Below are 14,057 nucleotides of genomic sequence, written 5' to 3'. Positions count from 1 at the left end.
CTCCTGCGCGCTGTGCCTTATCCCTCCCTCGCCTGGCTTCAGTCTGTGTGCGGAGCACCCCGTAAGGAGCTTTGCTCAGGCCCGGTCCATCCCGTCGCCCCCAGGAGAGCCGAGTTTGCAGCCCCTTGTTGGCTGCAGGGGCTGAAGGTGCGGCCCCTGGCCCAGGCTGGAGTGCCAGCGCTGGTTGCTGACCTTCAAAGATAAGGGGATGGTAGAACAAACGGGCATGGACAAAATAGGAGAAGCTGGGTAAGAGGTAATTCGGGCAGGGGCAGATCACGACCTCCGACCCGATTAAGGACTGAAGCAAGTACCCCCCCGACTCCTCCTGCGCAAGCGCAGTGAATTAAAAGCACACTAGGGCTTTAAAGGCTATGCGAGTAAACTGTTAAGCAATGAAGATGAGCGCAAGAAGACAAGTTAAGGATTATGTATTAGAAAGGTGTGGAGATTGTATATTCAATGTATAAACAAGGGAATGGAATCCGAAGCTGGTGCGCTTGATTTGTGGAATTCTTCCACCTTGCACCCTGCGCAGAAGAAAGCAAAATCTCCTTTCAAAACCAATTTTGGTTTCGGGAGCTTTATTTCCAGGTACCAGGGGGAGCGTGGTGGGGCCGGGCCCTCAGGCTGGCTGTGCCCCTGCCCTGTGCCGGGGGTCCTGGGGAGGAGCAGGGCCACCCCCAGCCGTGCCGTGGGGCAGGCTGTTGAGCCCTGGGGTGTCTGCTCCCCGTCGGTGCCCGGCAGCAAGTTGGGGCTGCCCGTGGGGGAGCCCGGGGCTGCCTCCTTCCCTGCCCCACGGAGCTGCGTCCCCTGCTCCCTGGAGCGCAATCCTCTGACCTTCTCCCTTCCCTCTGCAGCAGGAAGGCACGGAGGGAACCCAGATCTGCCTGCGGCTGGGGTGCTGGGCTGTCCTGAGGGCTGGGTTGGGTACCGCAAGGTCTGCTACTACCCCTCGAGGGAGGAGGGGAGCTGGGAGTGGAGCCAGGAGCAGTGCTCCTCCCTCGGGGCCTCGCTGGCCGTGCTCAAGATGGGGTGGGAGAGCTCCTGGAGTGGGTGGATGGCAGCAGCTTCAACCAGACGTGAGTCCCATTGCGATCCGGGGCCGTGGGGCGACCGTCCTGCAGTGGGCCGGGCAGGGTCCTGGTGGGACGTGTGTGCTGGGGCTGTCCCTTGCAGGCAGCACTCGTCTCCTCCGGGTGCTTGAGGGGACAGCCGCTAAGCCGACGGTACCGGTGGTGTCTTTCCTTCTTGTCGCAGGTTCCCGGTGCAGGGCCAAGAACCTTGTCTGTACTTGAACAACAACGACCTCGTGAGTTCAAGCTGTTCACTGGACCGTCCCTATGTGTGCAGCAAGCCTAAGGCTCTGGGGTGTCAGAGGTGATGGAGAAGGGACCTGTGCTGGGGCCTCCCAGCTTGACCTCCCCCACCAGAGGAGCGTAGGGGTGTCCTTCCCTCGGCTGCTGCTCCGGGTTGCTCCTGGCCTCAGCAACAGCTCACTGCAGCTCTCGGGGAGATGAACCTGCTGGAATTGCCCCCTGTGTGGCACCCATGAGAGTTATGGATGCTGGTGCTGTTTTTCTACTGACATTTTTGTTATTTATTTCTATTAAAACATGATAAACTGCCATGGGTGTCCCTCATGTTCTGGAAGGCGCCTGCTGCAGGCAGCCGTGTCCGTTGCCCTCCTCGGCCCCGGGTGCGCTTTCCGTCCTGGCTTTTGGAGCGATGGAGTGTGCGTGTGTGCCGTGACGGTTTCTCCCGGCTCTTCTCCCTGGAGCCGTGGCAGCGTGGGGTGCCGGGGGCCGGGGGGGGATGGCTGGAGCTCTCCGCTGGAGCCCGTCACGCGGCGCTGGCTCTGCCCCATGCCCAGGCGAGTTGTGGGGCTCCCCCGGGCCGTGCTCTGCTGAAAGCCACCGTCCCTCCCCGTCAGCCCTTGTTTTCCTGCGTATGGGGGCTCTGCGGGCCCCCCACATCCTCGCCCCCTCGAGAAGGTGCTGCTGCTGGAGCCCCAGAAGCAGCCGAAAGCAGCCGTGGGCGTTGGGGACGAAGCCGACCAGGATGGTGGGTGAAGAGACCTCGCCGTGTCCCCTGGGAGCGCGGTGCCGGTGTGGTGGCTGTGCAGGAGGGCCCCTTCCCAGTGCTCCCAGTGTGTCCATCCTTGAGCATCCCAGTTAGGGGCTCAGATGGCAGCAGGGACGGGCGAGGAGTGCTGCTGGGGCAGTGCCAGCTCATTTTTGTTTGACTTGTTCTTCCTGAGCTGGGGAAACCGTATTCTGGAGGCTTCTGCCACAGGGAGAGGCTCTTTGCTTCTCTCCCCCTGTCCCAGTTTCTTTCCAATTTCTTCCTAATTCCATTTTCCCCCCTTTTACTTACCTTAGCGCTTGCACCACTACGCTTTGTCTCCACCTTGGCCTCCGTTAAGGCCGACAATCCAGCTAGAAGTTTGACAATCCCCTGAGTTAGAGCAGGCGCAGGCTGCGGTGAGCAAAGGGTGGGAAATGCAGGAGCACGTCCCCGTTTTTGAGGTGCCTTTTTTCCCTGGGGCAAGGTCACTGGGGCTTTTTGACTGCAACAGCTCTACAATTACCTTGGTGGATGTGGCAGCCATCACAGGCTGCCCTTCTTATTTCTGCTTTCATGCTGTTAACCACAGACACCTCCTTTCTCATGAGGGACAGGGCAAAATTTACCCGATGAGGCCGCAAAGCTGCTTAAAGGAAAGCAAAATGGCTTTGAGCGATGTTTGTCTGCAGTGTGATGGGGGTGACAAGGGAGATTGGGGTGTCAGATCGGGGGCTGTTGTGGAAATAGGGTCTGCACTGAGCTGCTTGGAACGTGGTGGTGGCTGGCGTAGGCGGCTCACGCCCAGCTGCCTGCGCTAGCAATGCCTGCACCTCGGTTTAGCTCGCATTTCCCCTACCTGATGCTCTCTTTCTGCCTCCGCGCATCACGGGGCTCCTGCCAGTGTTGCCTGCAGTCCAACCTGGACTGGAGGCAGTGGGTTAAACTGGTCCCTCGAGAGCAACCAGCACGGCTGAGCGTCCAGCTTCCCCGCACTGCTTAATTCCTTCCTGCTGCTGTTGCTGTAAAGAGGAGGCATCATGCTCCGCAGTGTCCTGGCTCTGCTGTTCCTAGCTGCAAAATTAAAAAATGAGCTTAACAAGGTCACAATCTCTCCGGGGTTTTCCCTTCCTGCTCTGCACAGGCAGCATGCGGGGATGCCGTGTTCGGATGTGTGCAGCGCAGACCGTGATGGGACAGTCCCTGCTCGGGTCCCACCCTTCTGGGCATGGCATGGGTTGCAGTCAAGCCCCGCCGTGTCCTTACATTGCAAATCTGGAGTGGTTTTGCTCTCCAGAGAAACCACTTTCTCCTAAATGGGGATAAAGACCTAATTTTGGGATGCTTCAGGAGGGCTCATGTCTAACCCCTGCTTTCCAAAGAGGTTCCCAGGCTTTTTGGCACCTGCCTGCTCCGCAGAGCAGCAAAATGGCGGTGTGCTTCCAACCCAGGCTGAAAAACCAGTGGGATTACAAAGAAATCGGTAACGGGGAGAAGGCGGCGACGCTGGCGTAGGTTTGGGTGTGGAGAAGCAGTGGCTAAGGCTAGAAAACCCCTTTCCAGTAGCTAAAGGGAGGAGATAAGGGTGGGAGAGATCTGTTTTTATTTTATTTTGTAAAAATCACAATTCTTCCAATCCTACTAGGAATATTCTGGGAGATGGCAGAGCCTCTGCATCATTCTTGCAATGACACCTTCTTTTTCCTGGAAGATAACCAGTTTGGACAGAGGGGAGCGAGGTCTGGAAGTGCCTCTTTGCAGAACCCCATATTTTGGGGTTGTTGTTTGGGCTTGTTTTATTATTGAAGGTGTCTTGTGTGGGAGATTTCCTTTGGTAGCTTAGAAGACTGTGGCTCAACTTTGAATAGAAAAGGCTTCTTGGTGCTATCAGACGTTACTTTCCTTGATGTGAACTCATTCTCCCTGGCTTAATTCAGAAAAAACTACGTAAAGTTTCATTTTCAGGCCAGCCAGCGCATCAAACACGCTCTTTTGCAATCTTGCTCCCCTTGACGAGCGCTCAGAGGCTCGCGCTGCTCCTCGCAGACCTCTAGCTTGGAGAGGAGCTTGTCAAACCGAGCTGGAGGAGTGAAAAACCTCAGAAAAACCGGACTTGGCGCCTGCTGCATTGCCACTCTTCAAGCAAGAGGCATGGCTGATGGTCCTCTCGCCTCTGCCGCTGTGGCTGGGGAAATTATTTATGCTGACCTGGATATCGGTCCCGGGAAACGCTGCAGGAGACTGCATTCGCTTCCTCAGCCTGGCAGTAAGTGTCTCGTGCGTTTTGGGGGCTTTTTTTGTGGGGGCTGTGGTTGTGCTGGGAGACTCCCACCCTCCAGGTGGTGCAGGGAGGGGAAGGGGCCCATGGCTGTGGCGGTGTGATGAGGGATCCCGTCTGCTGTTTGGGATCCCTTCCGTAGTTTTGTCTTGAAACGGCTCTGGGGTTTCTTTGAAAACAGGGTCACCATTTCACTCTGTGGCCTGAGTCCTACCGTGACTCAATTAAAATGGGATTCTTCCACTGTGGAAACCAAGTGGGCTTGCATTAACACTTGGTGCCGTGGGGTTAAATACCGCGGTGGCTTTTCTGCCTGCAGCTGCCCTTGGCGTTGCCCCCCTTACACCTCCCTCCTCCTTCCTTGTGCGGCTGCTTTGGCTGCAGCCCTGCCAGCATCAAGCCTCAGCTTTGCACGATTATTTCTAAGCCCTGACTGCCCCCAGCTTGGCCGTTTGAACATCCTGGCATGATGGAAGAAGAAATCCCCACACCCAGCCTCCAAAGCTGCCCAAATTCAGCTGCTCTTAGGAGACCTGTGATGCTTAAGGGCAGCTGGTGTCTTTAGATGGCCTGATCCAAGTCTCAATACTCCGGGTTCATCTCTCCTGCCCTCGTAGTGGTGTTTCACATCTCCGTCTTGCTTCCTTCCTCCGCTGCCTTGCTGCGGTGCTTCATGCTCTCTTTTCCTGCTGACTCCAGTTCTGGTTGCTGGCTTATGAACAAAACCAGCAGAAGGTTTAATTCCTGCTCTTTCTGCCCCTGGGAGGGACCTCTGCCTGGTGAGGCCCTCTTCAGTCACAAGCTGCACCCTCTTTCTTTGTGACAATTCATGATTCCAGCAAACACATCCCTTTTGATCTCAAAGGGCTGGGCAAAACCCATCTTCTGCTGCTGTGAAGCTGCACTCGGATGTTCCTCCTTTGCTGTTCTATTCGTAGGCCGATGAGGAACCTTAATTGCGGATCCACCTTCGGCCAAGGCGAGCTCTGGCTTTGTCCAGAAGCATCGTCCTGCCTCCCTCCTGTGAAACAAGAGCCGAGGACGGGTGGCCTTTGCCTGGCCTTGAGCTCTGCAGGGAGGACATGTGCTGCATGCTTCCCTGAGCAGGGTGGAGCTGGGGGCGGAAGGGGCTGTCTAACCTGGGTCAGATGAAGTCTCCTTCCAAGGAGAGCTTGGTCCGTCCAGGTTCAGCGGTTTTGCCCTGGTGTGGAGAAAGGCTGCCGTGGTGGGGCACGTCTCTCAACAACCAACCCATCATGAGCAAGTTTACCGCAGTGCCAGCGGGATCAGTGTGAAACGGAGGAGGGTGGCAGTGCTGAAATGCGGACGCTTGACCAAAGCTTTTGAACAATCAGCAGCAGAACCGTGGAGGGCTGCCAGGCTCTGAGCTGCGTTTGGGGACAAAATGGCCCAAATCTGTGCTGCAGGCCTGGCTGGCTGGATGTGGGATTGAGGGATTGAGTGTTTTTCTCCTAACAGCTCTTTCCCTTGCAGCATCGGGCTGCCCTCAGTGGCACCGAACCGCTCTCTGGGCCAGCTGGACCGGGAACCTCCTTCTCGGAGTGGCCGTGGTGGGGATGGGATGCTCCTGTGAGTAGCTCTGCTTGCCAGCACGGGGACAAGCAAAGGACAATCCAAAGAGCAGGGAGGGGGTCCCTGCTCCTGGGGGTCTGGCCCGGGGGCTTGTGTAGGAGGCAAATCTGCTTTTTATGATCTGCGTTGGGTGACGCACATCAGTGCAAGGTGTGGGGAAGTGGGGTTTTATCAGAATTGCTTAGAGCTGCTGGGTGGAGGAGACTTGGCTGTTTTGGTTGGCCAGCGAGGGGAAACCACTGGAAACTTCTCAGCTGTGGCAGGGTCAGGATTTGACACCCCGTGGCCGAGCTCAGGGTCACACGGAGCCCTGACAAAATTAGTCTTGCACCCAGTGTGATGTTGCTGGTGCCATCTGATGCTGCCCACAGCACCCCCAAACCACACCAAGCATGTGGAAGGGAGACTCAAGTGTCTGATGTAACTTGGCAAGGAGATCCTCCAAAGCGGGGGAGATCCACTGGATCTTGCGCTGGGGAGGGACTCGGGTGTGGATTTGAACTGTGGGGATGGATCTGCCATGCTTTTGGCACAGGGGTTCGGAGGAGGGAGCAAAGGGATCAGACTCGAGCTTCCCTGGGCACCGTGCCCTCCACGGGGCCGAGAGCTGCAAAACGCAGGTGATGCTCTCGGCATGTGGGAGCAACTTTGGGCGTGAGCCGGGGCATGGTGGCTTTGTAGGGATCTGCTGTCCCCATTGTAGGGTGGATCTGGGGCCAGCAGCGACCTGGGGATGATTGTTTGAACTTGGTGTGTGTCCAGTAGCGGAGAAGACCCCAAAATAAATCTGCTGGGAGCTGTCACGTGCACTGCAGGTGCCTGTGGGCTCGCTGTGCTGCAAGGGGTGGTCAGAAGGTGGCAAAGAGCCCTTCACCCTTGCGTCAGGCCCCTCTGGCTGCACAGATAAGGCTGGCGCAGCTTGTTTTGCAGGGGAGGCCGCTTCCGTAGCGGTCAGAGGCTACGGGGCTTTCTGCAGCTGTCCTGTTTGATGCCTCCATACCTCGTGTGCTGCCTCATGCAGGGGGTGCAGGGGCCACATCCTGTCGCCAGTGCAAAGCAGCAGTGGGGTGGAGGCAGTTCCAAGTGAGTGTGGGGGTGAGCTCAGAGGTGCTGACCCCGTACCCCAAAAGAACACGGCCTGGGGTCTGCTCTGGGTTGGGACCCCAGGCCAGTTCTCACCCCCCTGAGATGCTCAGATCAAGGCTCAAGGTGAGCTGAGATAGCAGGAAGGATGAGGGGAGGGCTGGAGGGCTCTGAGCACCGGCTTGGGGTCAGGATCCATCCCAGACACTGCCCGGCATCCTGCTGGGGCCACGTGCAGGTAGATGTCGGTGGGCATCATGCCTGAGGGAGCCAGTCCCTCTCCCCTGCTCCATCCTTCCCTTGCAGTTCTCCACCAGCAGTCACAGAACCCAGGAAGCTGCAAAAACGGGAGCGGGAACGTAGGAGACGGCAACGCCACCCTGGAGAACATCCGCTCGGAGCTGAAGAAAGGTCTCTGCTTGTCAAAGCTGCAAGGTAACTGCCCCGGCCACAATGCATCTCCACACCATCAGCATTCCCAAGAACTTGCAGCACCCCTAAACTGGAGAACCAAGCAAAGCTCAGGGCATCCCCGTGTTCCTGGGGAGCAAGCAGGACTTAAACACTTGTCCTTCTTTGGATGTGCAGGGGCCAAGGTGGCTTCTTGGTGGCTGAACGTGGCACTGACTGTCTTTCAGAGAGTGAGGGGTGCAGGCTCTGCCCCACGGGCTGGGTGCTGCGCGGGACCAAGTGCTATTGGGCTGCCGACAGGTTCAACCCTTGGAACAAGAGCCGGGAGGACTGTGCGAATCGGGGTGCCGAGCTAATGATGCCGGGGGACCTGGATGATTTGGTAAAGGGACCGATGGCATCGGGGATGTGGGACGGGTGCCCGGACTGCACCCGAGGGGCTGCTGGTGGCACCTGGGGAAGGGCTGAGGGCTTGCCCCGAAATCTGGGATCAGCACCCAAGCCCCCGGGATGCCTCTGCCAGCGTCAGAGTGTGGGGGACACGGGTGGGGCTCAGTTCTGGGCTGGGGGCTGCACGGGGACAGGCTGGAGCCTGTTTTGGGATGGTGATCCATGGCACATGGGCGTCACCCCCTGCCCTCTCCCCCGATACAGGATTTCCTCAATAAAATCCTACAGAAACCCAGCCGCTACTTCTGGATCGGCCTCTCCCTCCCCTCCGGTGGGAAGGGCTGGACCTGGGTGAACGGCTCCCGCCTGGACCAGAGCCGGTGAGCGCTTTGGGGAGGGATGGGTGTCGGGGTGGGCACCTCCACCATCACCCGAGGGCCCCTCGTGCCGTGACGTGGGCTCCCTCCTGCACCCGCAGGTTCCCGCTGAGCCCCGGGGATGAAGGCAGAGCCTGCGGGATGCTCCGGCAGGACAAGATCGGCTCTAACAGCTGCAGCTCGGGATTGCACTGGATCTGCCAGAAAGAAGCCACCCAGCTCTGAGCCATGGGCCGCAAGCTGGGCTGTGGTCGGGAGAGACGCTTGGGGATGGGCCAGGATCAGGCCCTCATCGGGGGATGTGGAGCCAGTGCTGACATTGTTGTGCACCGACCATCTCCTGCACAAATTAATCGTGACGCTAGCTGGGCTCTGTTGTGTGGTGCTTTCAAGCAAGTTTGCTCAGGGAGGGCTGGGAAGAGCATCCTTCTGTACCAGCCAAGCCTGCTTGTGCACGCACACCCATGGGCACGCTGTGCCGGTCCCTTTCTGCCCGGCAGCACTTGCCCCTGGCCCTGCCTCGGCCTGCCATGGCTCCAGGGTGCACCAGGGCCCCCATCCAGCCCCCTGGGGCGATGCCTTTGGGATTTCTGCCCATGCCAGCGTCCCCTTCAATCTTCCTCCTGGACCGTCCCCATCCTCAGGTCATGCTTTCGCCCCAGGCGCAGCACAGCTCACCCAGGAGGTGGCTCGTGCCGGGCACTGGAGGAGACAGATGCTCACGGCATGGTGCTTGCAGCAGCATTGCAAAGGCAGAGAGAGGAAGTGCAGCCATGAGAGCGTTAGGGTTAGAAAGGCAAAAAGAGGTGGGGGGATTAAAAAAAATCCCAAACTACCACCCCAGCAAGTGAGGTCGCCATGAGGCAGCGCCTGGCCCAGAGCCCAAGGAGGGAGAACACCCAAACCCTGTTTTGCTGAGCAGAGGAGGGGGACGGGGGACCTGGGGACGGCTGCAAGTCTGAGCCACAGCTGCCACGTCGGCGTGATGGGGATAAGATGGTGATAAGAGCCTCTCCCTAGAGCAAAAACCTCCAGAACTAGGGTTTCCCCAGCGCAGAGCGAGCTGCAAAGCTCGCTGGGACTGCCCCAGGGTATTGCGCTGCTCCCATCCCTGCTGCATGGAAACAGCCGCCTGAGCTGGGATGCTTGCGGATGGATGGACTGGGAGCACTGGGAAGGGGCCGTTTGCAGCAGCCCTGATGCCCGCCCTTGCACAGAGCCACACCAGCACTGCCCTCGCAGGGGGGGCAGCGAGGTTTCTTCACCCACCACCCAGCTGGGTTTGTCCCTGCCACCCACAGCTGCTGCTGGGGCTCCTGCAGCAGCACCTTGGGGGGGATCAGGATTCGGGGGGCCCTGAGAGCCCCCGTACACAGCCTTGCGCAAGCAACCGCACCCCTGTGCAGACACAGCCATCTCCCCGGGCTCCTCCTCCTGCCCCCAGCACCTTCTCTCTCCTTTTGGTGCACTGAAAACAGGAGGGTGCTGCCAAGAGCTGCCCAAGGGGAGAGCAACCACTCCCTTCCATCCGCTGGTGTTCCCAGCTCTGCTCGCTCTTCCCTGCCAGGGTCTCTGCAATGAGATGGGATGGAAAAGCTGGCATCACCCTCCGGCTCTTGAGCCCAGAAATAGCTTTGTCTGCTGCATCTGTCACCTGGCACCAGCTGCGATAGAAGGCTGTAGCTTTGGCCCTGTGTTTGTTGGCGGGTTGTTTTGTTTTGTTTTGTTTTTTTAAGCACTTGTTCTGTAAAAGGAACTGACCCTTTCAAGTGGGGAAGAGGCCCTGGCTGGGAGCTGGCAACTGTTCCTTTGTGGGGAAGGCGGATGGGATCCGTCGCCTAAAAACCATGCGTGTCGCTCTCGCGGCTGGTGGGTGAAGATGCTGACGATGGGCAGCCATCAGCTGATGCGCTTGGGAGGATGGTTTGGAGCTGATGCCATCCCTGCTGCCCACCTGTGGTGGTGCAATCCCCCCCACCCCCTTATTGCTCTTTCTCGTACACCTCTTTACGACCTCCGGAATTCCAGGCTGCAGCCTTTGTGTAGCGAGTTGGTCAGTTAAGCACCCTTAATTGTACCAGAAACTCCTACATGGAGAAGCAGAGAGCGGCTCTGTTCTTATCAAAATCTTCATATTATGGCTCATGAGGGGAGCAAGAACAAGCAGCTACCCCTGGCAGCCTTGGAACAGAGCGGTATCAGCGCTACTGGAATTCCAGCAACTACCGACCCGAACTGTGGCTCGGGTGGAAATTTACTGGTGGTTAAAGTCAATCATCTCACAATGCTATGAACAGCAGTCCTAGGGGAGGCCCTTTGAGCTCTCCTGGACCGCCGCGGGCTGCACCAGCATCTCCCTCTGATCGAAACGCCTCTCAGAGCCGGCGAAGCTAGCAGACCCTGACAGTTTGCTGCAACCAGAAATCCATCGCCGAAGACCGACAGTGGAGCCTGGGCTGAAACCCTTCACTCCTCGAGGCTCAACCCTCGCCCGTTGAGAAATGCCAAGACATTCGACATGAATATTTCACTGAACTCGAGTGGAATTTTTAACTGGTATGAAAGGGCTAAACCTCTGACAATACCTGCCTCAGATAGTTTTAGTTATTTGCTGAAGCAGAGTAGATAAATAGGACAGATATTTCAAAGAATGTGACTCCTTCTCTGACACAATTAAAACAGATCTTAAGCTCGTTAGGCTTACTGAAGCACTGATAGCACAGACTCAGGACCCCCATGCTGAGACGAGCACTCAAGGAACCGCTTTCCAGGCATTCCAAGGCCAAAGGACTGATGAGCTCATTCAATGACCATATATGGACAAAGGAGGCCCAAAGATCAACCAGCGGACAAGTGAGGAAGACTATTGGAGACCACCGGAGGACCCCCGAAGACCACCAAAGAGGACAACTATGCCTGCGGATTGGACATTTGCATATGTTAATGAGTCTCATGTTTATGTAGATGCATTCTCGGAAATCCTATGAATATGTACGACTTTATAGTATATAATCTTTGGAAGCTTGCCAAATCATTGGAGCACTCGTGGTGGAACAATCCCCAGTGTTGCCCAGCGCTGCAATAAAGGATGCCTGCTTAATAGTAGCTTTTGTTGCTATTGAGTTTTATTTCGGGAACTTTCTGAATACTCCGTTTCCTCCTATGGAGAGGTTTGGACTTTGAAGAATAGTATCCGCAAATTTTTGTATCATGTATACTATTATATATATGTATTCACGTTTGTGTGTATGCATGTGTGAATCAGTTTAAGTAGTCTGCAGATGTACGATTTAATTTCAAAGTGAGTCTCATACTGCTGCATTATCCTTATTCCTATTAAACCGTTGACCAAGTCTGAGACCAAGAGTGGGCCCAGCCGCACCCAGACTCCTCTCTGAGAAGGAGTTTAGAAAGCAAGGGGGTCTATTCCAAACCTCGTGACTCAACGGCAGGGTCCTCCTTATCCCCTACATACGCAATCCCTTTGTGAATCATTCCAACTCAGTGTAATTTAATTTTCCTTTATGCACTTCCTTCTAGTAATAGTGTAAACCTTGCCATCTTCGAGTCTGTAACTAAGTCACTGTTTTGATCCATTTTGTCTAATCACATTGTTAATCACTGATGACTGAGTGCTATAAAATATTACAATCAAATGCCCTCTGTGTTTCTCTGTAGGAGACAAGAGACAGGACGGGAACTGCAGCCCATGGAAGGGACCCACGCTGGAGCAGTTTGTGGAGGAAATGGAGGGAAACTCAACAACTTCTTTGTCTCAGTCTTCACCGGCAAGCTCTCTCCTCACCCCTCCCGAGTCGATGGAGCGCAAGATGGGGACCAGGGGGGTACAGCCCCTCCCACCGTAAGGGAAGATCAGGTTCGAGACCACCTGAGGAACCTCAGTGTTCACAAGTCTGTGGGACCTGATGAGATGCATCCCAGAGTCCTGAGGGAATTGGCTGATGCAGTTGCCAAGCCACTCTCCCGGATATTTGAGAAGTCACGGCAGTCAGGTGAAGTCCCTGGGGACTGGAGGAAGGGGAATGTTGTGCCCATTTTTAAAAAGGGACGAAAGGAGGACCCTGGGAACCTGTCAGCCTCACCTCTGTGCCTGGGAAGATCATGGAGCAGATCCTCCTAGAAGCTGTGCTCAAGCACATGGAGGACAGGGAGGTGATTCCAGACAGCCAGCACAGCTTCACCAAGGGCAGGTCCTGCCTGGCCAAGCCAGTGGCTTTCTATGAAGGAGCGACTGCATCAGTGGACAAGGGAAAAGCGACGGATGTCATCTATCTGGACTGCTGTAAAGCCTTCGACACAGGCCCCCACAACATCCTTCTCTCTAAACTGGGGAGATATGGGTTTGATGGGTGGACTGTTCGGTGGATAAGGAATTGGCTGGATGGTGGCATGCAGAGGGTCGTGGTCAATGGCTCGATGTCCACATGGCTGGAGCCCCTCTGCTCCGGGGCCAGGCTGAGGGAGCTGGGGGTGTTCAGCCTGGAGAGGAGGGGGCTGCGGGGAGACCTGAGTGCGGCCTGGCAGTGCTGAAAGGGGGCTACGGGAAGGGTGGTTTAACAAGGCCAAGTGCCAGGTCCTGCACTTCGGGCACAACAGCCCCATGCAGCGCTGCAGGCTGGGGGAAGAGTGGCTGGGAAGCTGCCTGGCCAAAAAGGAGCTGGGGGTGTTGGTCGACAGCGGCTGAACATGAGCCAGCAGTGTGCCCAGGTGGCCAAGAAGGCCAACAGCATCCTGGCTTGTATCAGGAATAGTGTGGCCAGCAGGAGCAGGGAGGTGATTGTGCCCCTGTGCTCGGCACTGGTGAGGCCGCACCTGGAATGCTGTGTCCAGTTTTGGGCCCCTCAATACAAGAAAGACATTGAGGTGTTGGGGCGTGTCCAGAGAAGGGCAACGGAGCTGGGGAAGGGTCTGGAGCACAGGGCTGGTGGGGAGCGGCTGAGGGAGCTGGGGGTGTTCAGCCTGGAGAAGAGGAGGCTGAGGGGAGACCTGATCGCTCTCTACAACTACCTGACAGGAGTGGGCAGGGAGGGGGGTGTTGGGCTCTTCTCCCATGTAGTTAACGATAGGACGAGAGGAAATGGGCTCAAGCTGCGCCAGGGGAGGTTTAGGTTGGAAATTAGGAAAAATTTCTTTACGGAAAGGGTGGTCAAGAATTGGAACAGGCTGCCCAGAGAGGTGGGGGAGTCCCCATCCCTGGAAGTGTTCAAAAAACGGGCAGAGGTGGCACCTGGGCACATGGTTCAGTCTGGTCTACCCTTGGTTGGCTTAGAGTAGACTTGGCAGTGTAGGTTAATGGTTGGACTGGATGATCTTAAAGGTCTTTTCCAACCTAAACGATTCGATGATTCTATGATTCTATGATGGGGGCAAGCTTTTTAGCAAAGCCTGTTGTGACAGGACAAGGAGTAATGGATTTAAACTAAAGAAGAACAGATTTAGACTGGATATAAGGAAGAAATGTTTTACAGTGAGGGTGGTGAGGCACTGGCACAGGTTGCCCAGAGAGGCGGTGGAGGCCCCATCCCCGGAACCATCCCAGGCCAGGCTGGACGGGGTCTGAGCCCCCTGCTCTGGTTAAAGCTGTCCCTGGCACTGCAGGGGCTGGGCTGGGTGGGCTCTAAAGGTCCCTTCCCACCAAAGCGTTCCATGATTCTATGAGTCTCTGATTCTATGAAATGGAGTCCCTCGGGCAGGGGCTGTCGGGAGCTGTAGTCCTGGGGGAAACTCACCCGTGGGCCCTCTCAGGGGTGCACCCTGGGGGTCCCCTCTGTGTCCCCCCCACCCCCAGGGGAAGCCCCCAGGATCCCCCGGCCCCTGTGCCACACTCCCAGGGATCCATG

At 56.7% G+C, this 14,057-nt stretch overlaps 1 protein-coding gene and 1 long non-coding RNA gene across 2 annotated transcripts; both read left to right on the top strand.

Annotated features, from left to right (window-relative positions):
* Positions 1 to 857: 857 nt before the first annotated feature.
* On the top strand, positions 858 to 1,630 carry LOC142596264 (uncharacterized). Its single transcript, XR_012831830.1, has 2 exons — positions 858 to 1,082; positions 1,261 to 1,630. It is a non-coding gene; the product is annotated as an uncharacterized LOC142596264 (long non-coding RNA).
* A 2,585-nt stretch (positions 1,631 to 4,215) lies between these two features.
* LOC142596244 (killer cell lectin-like receptor subfamily B member 1B allele C) lies at positions 4,216 to 8,421 on the top strand. The gene is made up of 6 exons (XM_075725341.1): positions 4,216 to 4,330; positions 5,837 to 5,932; positions 7,325 to 7,453; positions 7,657 to 7,811; positions 8,084 to 8,199; positions 8,298 to 8,421. The coding sequence occupies exons 1-6, from the start codon at positions 4,216 to 4,218 to the stop codon at positions 8,419 to 8,421; spliced, it is 735 nt and encodes a 244-aa protein (XP_075581456.1).
* The last annotated feature ends 5,636 nt before the right edge of the window (positions 8,422 to 14,057 follow it).

The sequence above is a fragment of the Pelecanus crispus genome, chromosome 29 (assembly GCF_030463565.1).
Source record: "Pelecanus crispus isolate bPelCri1 chromosome 29, bPelCri1.pri, whole genome shotgun sequence".
In the NCBI taxonomy this organism is placed as follows: Eukaryota; Metazoa; Chordata; class Aves; order Pelecaniformes; family Pelecanidae; genus Pelecanus; species Pelecanus crispus.
This window is presented reverse-complemented; position numbering and strand designations above follow the sequence as displayed.